The sequence below is a fragment of the Podarcis melisellensis genome, assembly GCF_964234715.1.
Source record: "Podarcis melisellensis genome assembly, chromosome: 5".
NCBI lineage: Eukaryota > Metazoa > Chordata > Lepidosauria > Squamata > Lacertidae > Podarcis > Podarcis melisellensis.
The window spans coordinates 34,268,653-34,280,741 of NC_138537.1; the positions used below are offsets into that span (position 1 = coordinate 34,268,653).

A 12,089-nucleotide genomic window follows, 5' to 3' on the forward strand; every position below is an offset into this window, starting at 1 on the left:
TCTTCTTCTTCTTCTTCTTCTTCTTCTTCTTCTTCTTCTTCTTCTTCATCATCTTCATCTTCATCTTCATCATCAGTTATTTATACCCCACCCATCTGGCAAGGTTTCCAGCAGTTGGTGCAATTGGTGGAGTAAACCGGGGAACAACTGAGTGACAGAGCATCTGTCTTGCATACAGAAAACCCTGCATTATTCCTGGACATCTCTAGGTAGGCATGGGATTTCCCCCTGTCTGAAATGCTGGATGGCTGCTGCTACCAGTCAGTGTAGACAATACTGAGCAAGCTGGACCAGTGTTCTGTCTTTCTGTAAGGCAGCTTCCTTATACAAACGTTTCTGTTTCTGCAATGTGTTTCCCACTTTTTGTAGCTTTTGAAGATACTTGAAGAAGAGCTCAAAGAAACCACTCCAAGTCTCTTGAAAGTTTTATGTAGTTTACTCAATAGGATTTTCTTGTGAGCCGCTAGCTGAAAAAGGTCCTGTATTCAACTTTCTGTGCCTAGTGTGACACAGGAGGGTTCCAGAAGGTTTCGGCAACCTTGCTTTAAGAATTTTGTGGGAAGGTTATTTTAACAAATGCAAACACTGTGCTGAGTACAAAACAGTAAGAGGAATTATATGTGTGGGTTCTTTAACATGAACAGGGAAGAGAGAAGAATAGACTGGCAACAAAGAACATTTCAAATGAATCTAGGCTCTTCCTGGATTAGAAACAATTACGCACAACCTTAAATTTGTGTTCCCTGTTGTCTAGTTTCTCTGTTCTCAAAACATGGTTAATAGTGCTGCTAAGTGTTTGCTGAGTATATAAAAAAAAATAAATTGGAGCACACTGGAGTGCACAAACGTTTTCACTGGAAATTACAGCAAGGTGTTGGATAAGACCACTTGGGAACTTAATTTGGAAAGTAATTTGTGACTTGAGTTCTGCAAAGCTACCTATGGATAAACTGAACTTGTGCTCAATGCACCAAACACCAGGTAATGTGAGAAATATCCTGTAGTGCGTACAACAGCAGCATTAAGTAAGAAGGGACATCGGTTCTGTGTCTGAGGAGTGGAGGACAAGAACAAACCTACTTGAAAACAAGTAGGCAGCAGCCTAAGGTTCATCTGGACAGTAGGGCCTATTTTATATGTGAACCTCCATTGTATGATATGGGTGTCATAGGGGTTTGGTTTAACAGATTATTCAAATGAGGCAGAACATGTTATATAGCACCGTCCTTTAGAAATATGTTAGCATTTTTAGTTGATAGGCATGTAGCATAGTTCTGCTCATTGGCAGCAAAAGTCAGTCATGTTATATGAAGAATGAAGGCTAGATAAGTATATTTTGAAGAAGAGACAGGTCTTAGGCAACTCCTATTAGGAAGCAGTTCTGTGTGCAACTGGACACAAATTGGATGTATGCATCAGTAAAACATACAATAATCAGGCTAAATTAAGTAAAGTAAAAGGTGGAGCTGATCTAATTTGTACTCAGAAAAATACCTAGGGTTGCAATATTTTGAAGCGCAAAAAGGAGGACACATTTTCCAACTTCTACTTTAACTATGGATCACTATGATGACTCTCATTTTACATACCCATGAAAAAGAGGACGTGTCCTGGAAAAAGAGGACATATGGCAACCCTAAAAGATCCAACACTGCTTGAAGGAACTTCACATCATGAATCATTTTCCCTACCTACTTTGTGGTGCCATCTCTCTAGTGGTAAAGATGGGCATAGCAGCTGTACTTAAGAATTGCATGTTGTGGTCTATCAAACTGGTGATGCTTTGTAAATGGCAATTTCATGGAATGCTGATTCCTCATACAATTTCTGGTCCTTGTTCCCACTGATGCCAATTAGCTTTGCCTTCTGCAAGCAGGGATATGGGGTTTTGACTGACACCTGCACTATCGAAATGCTAAGGCTGAATCATCTCTTTCTCTTTGCCTCTCTCACAAGTTGCACCTTACGTAAGACCTGAGCGGCAGGGAGGAGGGAAATGCACTCAGCGGACCCACTATGGATTAATGGTTTTGCCTTTAACCATGTTGGTGATGGTTTGCAATCTGTTGTGACTGAGAGTTCCGTGTCACAAACAAGCTTTACCGAAGCACATATCGGAAAGCTACATAAAGTCTGCCTAAATGTCAAGCTGCCCGGGGCGTACGGCTGACCTTTAACCATACAGCAGATAAAACTCCAGAACAAGACAGCTGACCCAATGGGCAATAGTAATTTACTCTGCTATTACTGCAGTAAAACCGCTTGCTGTATTAGATCTGACTAATGTGTCATCAAGGCTGAAGTGTTTGTGTGGCTTACTATCACCCAGTACTGAACATAGCACTGAACTGAAGAATAAATAACATACTCTCTCCTGTGCACTGGCAAATTAATACTTCTTAGTGTGGTTTAGGCATTCCTTCTTTGAAGCACAATTAGCAGGCTATAAACTGACCATCACCTGTACTGCACTATAGTTGGTATACTTTGGTGGGATGCTCTGCTCTCACCTTGACTTAAGTTAAACAAAGCAGCGAGCAACCTAGGAAGGAAAGTGGAGAGGGATCCCTGTTTCTACATGACTTCTGATAAACGGTGGTTTGCCTCCTTGTGGTACTAAGCTGTTGTTGGAAGTGGAACAGCAGAGATTATTTACTTAGCCTTTTAGGGGTTCATTCTGTTAGAGCTAAAGTCAACTAGCAAAAGGGGGGTGTTTGGTGGTGGTGTTGCTTAGTAACCAGGCAAAGTGGTATGATCTTTACTGAGGTAGCACCTGCGCTGATTGGTTGCGTAGTTATGAGGAAATTTTCCTTTGTATGGTTGGCTGGATGTCTCCATGCTATGTACAAGTCCTGAATTAGGAAAGACCAAGTCTCTCATTCCTTTCTCCTCAAATTATACACTGCTTATTTTATTTTATTTAGTAAAATATTATCAGGTTTCTCTTCTCTCTGGGCTCTATCTGCAATATTTAAGTGATGCAACAGATTCTCCACCCCACCCCTCAGCAGAAGGAATCACATAATTAACACCATATTATTTTTATTCCTTATTTCCTTTCAGTTGTATCACTTGATCAGTCCCTCCTCTCCTCCCTCCAACCACTTTGCAGTGGCTTTCTCCCATCTAAATGTCATACACAACTGTGTTTCGGCTTTGAGTATGATGACCAGTATCTTCCCATTGCATATGTCATCACCTTGAAAGAAGCAGTATATGGACAGCAACCCTAATAGAGGAAATTAAGGACTCTAACTTTTGTGGACAAGAAGTTGCAAATTACCCTTTGCTGAAAAGCAAGGAAAAATTTGGTTTGCCTGGCACTAATGAAAGCAGTACAATCACTACCTTCTTAGCATTGTTAAAACTGATTATATTACCTAAATTTGTGGCCAACGGGCCAAATTTTCAAGAAACTTCTCTAATCATTTGGGACATCGCAGCAGCAAACCAGTTTTGGCTTCATTAGAAAGTAATGGCTTAATTAGAAAATGTAATGAATTTGTTAGCAGTCTTCAATTATTCAAAAAGCTAAAAACAACAGTTCTTTTTTACTACTTTGGAAGCATAGTTGGAGTAATTATTCATTACCATTATTTATAGCCAGATATAAATCCTTCCAAGGTTGTTTACAAGTAAAAAAGAATTACATTAAAGAAAGGCATCACAGCAAACAATACCAATATCTACATTTAAAATGTCGTCAAGATCCTTCCCACAGGGCAGCTGATCACAAAATGGCCCTGTGATGGAGGGAGGAGCAGGGAATTCCAGCAGCAGTGGGCTTTGAGGTGATCTTCTGCAAGAAACATGGGTGAGATAAAATAAACAAACCCTATAAACTTGCTTGAATGTTCCCATAACTTCCTTCCTGAAGGCAACAACGTTTTAACTGATTCTTCAGGAAGAAAATGATTTTCACATTTTACTGTTCCCTTAATTTTTGTTCCGAAAATGGTAAAAGTGAAGTAAAAATGCTTTTTTTCCCCAGTAGTGAATTTGCTCCTTCAGATTAGCAACAACCTTTAGATTAAAAGCAAGACTGTGGGTCTACAGTGTTTTTCTACTGTCTCCAACGTAGACAGTATAATGTCCACTTCATACACCTCTGTTAAAAATGAGATTAAGACAGCTGCCCCACTAGTTTCAATATGTTGTAGTGGTTAGGGGAGTCAGATTAGGACCTGATAGACTCGGGTTCAAGTCCCCACGCAGTCATTAGTTGACTTTGGGCCTGCCTCACAGGATTGTTGTGAGGATAAGATATAGGGAAGAAGTGCAGAAAGAACCATGTGTGCCAGCTGCAGTTCTTTTGGAAGAAAAGTGGGATATGAATGTAATAAAAATAAATAAATTGTAACCGTGAGTAAAGGCTGATTCATATGAACATTTTATGGGGCTTGTTTTTCACCTGTGGGGTTTGTAGGCATGTCAGACTAGCCTGGAATGTGGATGGCAAAGCTGTTCCATGGGAACTCAGCAACAAAACAAAACCACAACGGAGCACAAAATATTTTTGAAAGCACTTGCCTTCAGCTGTTTAAAAATGTACTTGGTCGGGGTGAGATAAAAAAGTTGTGTTCAAGTCCGTATATTTATTTATTACATTTACAGTGGTACCTCAGGTTAAGTACTTAATTCATTCCGGAGGTCTGTACTTAACCTGAAACTGTTCTTAACCTGAAGCACCACTTTAGCTAATGGGGCCTCCTGCTGCTGCTGCGCCGCTGGAGCCTGATTTCTGTTCTCATCCTGAAGCAAAGTTCTTAACCTGAAGCACTATTTCTGGGTTAGCGGAGTCTGTAACCTGAAGCGTATGGAACCTGAAGCGTATGGAACCTGAGGTACCACTGTATATGCCACCTTTTCCTCCAAGGAGTTCAAGATGGTGGGTATGGTTCTCCCCTCCCCATTTTATGCTCACAATAACCTTGCGAGGTGGGGTAGGCTGAGAGACAGTGATGGGCCCAAGGTTACTCAGTGAGCATCCTGGCTGAGTGGAAACTTGAACTCTGGTCTTCCAAGGCATAATACAACACTCTAACCCATTGTATCACACTGACTCAAGCATTACTGACATGTTTTGTATGGTATTTGTGGAACTGTTTTGCTTTCCCCTTCTCTTCAGGGCCAGATAAGATGGCATGAGATGAAAGATTCATGTGCTGTCTTATCTCACATGGCCTCCAGTTTCCTCTCCTTCCTTCTGGTTTTCTCTGATGTACAGTATCATTGTCAGGAGCTCTGCCTACACTCGAGTAGGACCCTGGCAGACACACATGCCTGACTGGCATGTTCCCTCCCTCCTGGTCGATTGTTTGGGGAGCTTCAAAAGCTTTCTTCTGCCCGAACATCACAGCGACTGATGCCAACAGATATCGACACACTTGTGGATCTGCAGAGTGTTCACAGTTTGCATAACAGAACCCCAGCAACTCAGCATTTTGGCTAATCTACTTTATTTACATATAAACACACACGGAGCACTGCAACATGGCTCCCTCTTTCTCTAGCATCAGACAGCAAAGAGAAAAAACAAAGGACAATAGTCCTACTCCATGGAACACAGTAACACAAACATCCTGTCTCCGTCACTTCCCACTTTGTGGAGTCAAAACATATACCATCATGTGAAAAACAACAACCCCATGACTGCAATCATGGAGCAGGAATTCTAACAATCATATGTATACTTTGTTCGTGAAATGCTGCAGTGCATAGTGTTCCTGTTCAGGGTTCTAGCCATCCAGCACTGCCCATTCCCCAAACACCCCAATCTGTGGTTTTCTGTTTTTCTCCCAAATCCACTGTCAACACATCGTCTTTGTTGGGCTTGGGGGGGGGGCATCTCCATCCATTAAAATCTTTTCTCCCATAATATTTTGTTGTCCTTCAGCAAACCCCAAGCATGCCAATATGCCTCTCTTGTTTGTGAATCGTGTTGCTTTGGCTATGTGAGGAAGTGCCTTTGGAGATTGAGTTTGCTATTAGTATATATGCTGATGTATACATTTATGTGTTGTAACAGAGGTGCATTTTAAAGAAAAAGTATTTAGCTGGGGGTGGGATGGGGGAGTCCCCAGTGTGCTTCTGATCCTGCAGAGTCAATAATTGCTCTCTGTGACTCTTTGACTAATCGCTGAAAAATACATTCAGACAAAATTTGGCACAAATTACTCTCACTTCCAAATAATGGCAGCTGCAAATTATACTCTGGCCTGCCAGACAGAGAAAGCCAGCCTAATTGAGTTAATAATTGCTCACAGCTTTAAAACTGTTGCAGCAAGGCCTCTGTGCTCTATAACCAAAAACAAAAAACAGAAAGTAAAGCTTTTCTTTAAATTATGAGAGTTATTAAATTAATCTGTGGTTCAAATGTCTCTTGCACTGTTGGGCCAACTGTGATGGAAAGAGTATGCTGGGATCATGTTGATTTTTTTTTTTTTAATGATCAGATAACAAACACCATTTCAGAGCAGCTGGAGTTCAAACATCCAGGCCAATATTTACTAGGGACTGTTTAGCTGTGATAATGCCAACTGGGTGAATTGTAATGCATTTGAAAGGTCTTTGCTCCTCAAAGTCTGGTCCCCACCCCCCTTGTTGGCAGGAAATTGACATGACAGGGAATAGCAGATGGTACAAGATCACAGTCTTTTGTTCACTGTTATGTCCACATCAGGGGTGGTTAATCTTGCTTTTGGCCCAAAGGCCAGTGGTGGCTGATGATGATTGAGAATGGTAGGGCAGAAGGCAGGAAAACCAACAGTAGGTGGAGCCAGAGCCCATAACCACCCCATGACTGACAGTTTGTACCTGTGCCCATCAACCCGAAGGAGTGTCAACAAGGCCTTGCGAAGGTGGCTCACTTGGACTTCCACTGAGCCCTGGAGTCCTTTCCCACTCTACAGTTCTATGAGTCTATGGCTATTTTCTTTCTGCTCTAGCGGGACATCATCCAATGTGCTTCTTCTATTTCAGGTGAGCGGAGTCACCAAAGGGATGGCACAAACCAGAGAGCAACGGGTGCTGATCATGGTGGTTGTGATGGTCATCTGCTTTCTTCTCTGCTGGCTGCCTTATGGCATCGTGGCCCTGATAGCGACATTTGGGAAGCCCGGCCTAGTTACCGCCTCTGCCAGCATCATTCCTTCCATCCTTGCAAAGAGTAGCACGGTCTACAATCCGGTCATCTACATATTTTTGAACAAACAGGTAAATAAAAACTCGCTGTGGTATAGGGAAAGGGTTGATAACAATAGTTGGGGGAAATGGGAACTGTTTATAAATAACCGCTCCCAAATAACAAATGGTGGCTGTGAAGGAGAAGCACTCACTGACACAGTCTGACAATTTAGCCCTGTATTTCGAACTATGAAAATCCAACATTACATAATGAAGTCCTGCTCCTTTGACAACCCACTTATCTTGTCGGCTGAGAATATTGTGGCTCCATGACAAGGAAATGGAACAGTGAGTAGTCAAGGAGGTATAGGATCTCCCCAGGGAAATGCCAAGGATTTGGCTTTAAAATATATGACAGGCTTTGTACAAACATGAGCAGTAACTTTCTAACTAAAGAAGCAGACACTTTTGGAGTACTAAAAAGAAAGCAACTCAGTTGGTTGGTTAGACCTTCTTTTCCTTCCAGTAAGTTTTAATGGGCAAAAAACAACGTGAGAGTTATAATTCAGACACTTTCATACAGCACTGAAGTAAAATGGCGAGAGTGATGTTTCTGGGAATCTTCCATTTTTCTTGAGTATATACTTTCCTTGGATTGCATACAGCAAAAACCACCACCTGGTCTGCTAGTTGCCATGATTTTATTTGGTCAAGATAATATTTGGCACTAAAGAAAGCAGAAAATAAATAAAAGATATTATCTCTGAAACCCAGGAGTCTGAGTCCCCCTTTGGAAATTATTTCAATTTGGAATATATAATTGGTAATATTGTATGTGATTTGATACGATTTGATTGGGTTTGTTAATAATTGGAAGATTTTTATTGGAAAATGAATAAAAATTATTTAATAAAAAAAGAAGATAATATTTCGCACTGACACTCTCAGAGCATCCAGTGTTTTTGTAAGTTGATCTCATGAGAAGCAGCACGATGAGTGCAACATCAGCTTTCATGCCACGTGGATATTTGGATGTTTTGAACACTGCGTGCTTCATCACATGCCACTCTAGTGGCTGAATAATTTGGTTGATCAACAAGTTGCTCTGTAAATTTGCATGGACATGGGTGGCACTGTGGTCTAAACCACTGAGCCTCTTGGGCTTGCCGATTGTAAGATTCTGCATGATGGGGTGAGCTCCTGTTGCGCTGTCCCAGCTCCTGTCCCAGTTCGAAAGCATACCAGTGCAAGTAGATAAATAGGTACTGCTGTGGCAGGAAGGTAAACGGTGTTTCCGTGTGCTCTGGTTTCCATCACAGTTTCCTGTTGTGCCAGAAGCAGTTTAGTCATGCTGACAACATGACCTGGAATGCTGTCTGCAGACAAATGCCGGCTCCCTCAGCCTGTAAGCAGAGATGAGAGCTGCACCCCACAGTCAAATTCGACTGGACTTAACAATCCAGGGGTCCTTTACCTTTCTGTAAATTTGCAGGAAGCCATTCCAACAATAAAACTGTCAAAAGGAGTTCATGCTACAGAGCATTCAGATTATTCCAATGACAACTACTTCACAACATCAATAGTTCATCACTTCAGATGAAAGGAGGCAAAATCAGCCTCCAAAGCAGTATGATTGGCCCTAAATGAGCGTTTCTTTATTTAATTAATTTATAGCCCTCTTTTTCTCCAAGGACCTCAAGGTGGCATACATTAAAACAGGACACTGTAGCCACTGCAAACCTTCCTCTTTTAGGCTGATAACTTTCCCATTCTGCATCTGTGTTGGAATTCCTTTTGAGATGTTTTAAAGTTGATTTAAATGTGTGTTTACTTTTTCCATCTCATGTTCTTTGCCACTCTAGGCTCCTTTAGGAGGAAAGAACAGGATATAAATTTAATAAGCAAATAAATGTTACTGCTTTGAATATTAGAAACAATGTCCAGTCTGAACACCTACGTTTAATATGATGTATTCACCTTCACCTTCTACTCACAAAACACAAAGATGAATTTTCAGCAACTTATCTGCAAGATTCATGTAGAATCTGTATGTTTACAGATAATCTACAGATTCTCCTCAGCCTCTTTTTGATAAAAGCGATAAGCACTTTTTTTGTTTTCCATTCTTATCCAGCCTCCTGAATTCTAGCTTCTGGAGTGGACTTCTGGAGTGAAATATATCTGACTCAACATCCAGATTCTGCACCAGTTCTGTGCAAACTGATCTATAGTATAAGCCTAAGGACACAATATAGCCTTGTTCACTCACATTTAGTGCATTTCCATGTTGAACCAGGCGCAGATAAAGAATCATGGCTGAAATACTTCACAGGTTATGCTGTTTACAGTATTTTTGACAGCGAAAGATAGAAGAAAATATATATATTCACTATCCTTTTTTATTACTCAGTTGTGAACTGGTTTATTCAGATTAACACTATTATTGCTTCTCAGCTGTCATATCTCCATAAAATGCCCTGTTGAGGAACATAACATAATTGGGGGGGGGGGTTTATATGAAAAAGTCCCCTGACTTTTTGCCTTCCTGTCAAGATCTATAAAGCACAAACCCTCTGTATATGCAAGTTGTGCTTTTGATCATACCAACTTCCATAAAGACATAATGAGCAGGTTAGGTTGTCAGTTGTATTAACAGCTAGTGTTGAAGCAGTTATACTATTGTAGCAATTGCAGGCTCTTCAGTCTAACAACAATGCTTGTAGGTAATATTGTAAAACTGTGTTTGCTTCCTCCCAGAGTTTCAAATTACTCCATGAGCATGGAAATATTCTGAGTTACTTTTTGCTGAACTTTTCGTTTAATAAACACGTATTCCAAATATATTCCAGTATAACACTTCCCCCACAAATGCATAATATGCACCACATCTATGTTGGCACTGAATATTTTAATATCTAGTAATGGTGCTGATTTGCTAATATTTGCTGGTGTTGCAAGGGTTAATGGCAGAGAGCTGTGGGTACAGGCTAATCTTGGTTACTCAGGAAGTTTACATAGCAGAGAGTTAATGATTACATTCTTGATCAAACGAGGTCATTAAACAAGTACAAATACTTGCATGTATAAACTGCAGTGGCTATTTTATTTTATTGTTTCTCGTGCAACTTGGAACAATGATTACAGGTGGCCTTCTTCTTAAAGCACACTGGAGATAAATATACTGTTTAGTCTTCAGCATTCCTGAACTTCTCAGTGTTTTAGAAGACGCTGTCCAAATAATACAGTGCAGATACAAGGTAAACACCACATCTGATATTTGCCATACATTATTGTGAGGAAATAGAAAGCTATTGAAAGTGAAGGGTTGTTTCCACAGAGTTTCTAGGCATGAGGATGATGGATCATATTATTACAGGATAATGCCACAAGCTGTCCAACTCAATAAAAGACGGAACATCAATTGTTCCCTTCTCTTGTGTCTCTCAGTTTCAAACAAAATCCATGTGATCCATCTTTGTTATTAGAGACCCAGGTCTTTTATCACCTTTGTCTTGTATGCCAGCTATGGCCATCTTTGGATCATGATAGTCAGTGTAGCCCATGCATTAGTGACATTGAACTGAAGCTGCCCTTGGACCAGAAGCTCCAGTTAATGGAGAATGCAGTATCTGGACTGATGATGGGTAGAGATAGCTGATAGCATGAGACACCTCTGCTGAAAGATCTGCACTGGGTGCCAATGTGATGCCCAGCCAGGGTCAAGGGCAGGCTTCCTCAACTTCAGCCCTCCAGATGTTTTTGGCCTACAACTCCCATGATCCCTAGCTAGCAGGACCAGTGGTCAGGGATGATGGGAACTGTAGTCTCAAAACATCTGGAGGGCCAAGGTTGAGGAAGCCTGGCCAAGGGTATTGTATTAATATACAATCCCTGAACATATGCTACAGCATATTCTAGGGCAGTGATGAATACTGGTTGTTGGGAATCACATGGAGAGAGTGTTATTGTGCTCGTGTTCTGAATATTGACCACAGTGGGAACAAATTAATAGACTACATGGGCTTTTGGTCTGGTCCAGCAGGGTTCTTCTTTGTTCTTTAATTTAAGTCACTTAATTCCAGCTGCATGGTCTTTACAGCTGATCAACATATGACTATTCAGTGTGAATTGGTCTTATGAAAACAGAATCATTTTGATTCATAGCAATTCCGACAAATGACAGCCATTGGCAGAACAGGGAAACCAGGGAAATAGATTACCTGTCAGAAATGTAGCTTTTTGGTGAGAAGGGTTCACAGAAAATGGAGGAAAGTGGACTCTCCTTCTTTGGATTCCACAAGGCAGAGCAATGTCATTGAAGATAGATGTTCCGATCGCTTCATGAGGAAGCTTTTTTTAAAAGGGAAGTATCAATGGTATTTTGCAGGAAAATAGTTACTCTCAATCCATTTATCTGTGACACAAGTAACTGGTCAGTGCTTATTGTGTCATTTATCCGCTCTGGGAGCTCTTAAAATAATAACAATAATATTCAACAGTGGGTGCCTTTCCATTATCACCCATATCCATTTATCTCCCCAAGTGAAAACTCTAAGCCATACAGGGTAAGGAATGTTTTTGTTCAAGGTTAGCATGACTTCAATCTTTTCAAAGTTATGTTGAGAGATGCATATATCCATTTGGAAAAAGATAAAGCAGCCCAGACTGGCAAGACTATTTCCAAAGAAAGGAAAGAAACTGTTTTATATTTCTTACTCGGGAATTCAGGAATTTATTTCAGAAGCAATCAAAATGTACTCTGATACACTGTTCTACAGTTCCGCATAACAGTTCTTTTATTTTCCACTTTTATTATTATTAAAATAAGGATAAACAATGAAAAAAATGAAAGAGTAATAGAACACAGTTAAAGAAGAAAATGAACAACAACTAAAGTCATTACACGAACAACACACTGTAAATATACAAGGGCTACCTGTGATCATTAAATTCTTCCTGAATAT

The 12,089-nt window shown here is 40.5% G+C and overlaps 1 protein-coding gene across 2 annotated transcripts in view; it reads left to right on the plus strand.

Annotated features, from left to right (window-relative positions):
* The window catches only part of LOC309369562 (vertebrate ancient opsin-like), an 87,697-nt gene that overhangs the window by 47,578 nt on the left and 28,030 nt on the right, over positions 1 to 12,089 (plus strand). For both annotated transcript variants that reach the window (XM_081910514.1, XM_081910515.1), the window contains one exon: positions 6,982 to 7,215. In XM_081910514.1, coding sequence (XP_081766640.1) covers positions 6,982 to 7,215 — 234 coding nt within the window. The remainder of the gene's footprint in view (positions 1 to 6,981; positions 7,216 to 12,089) is intronic.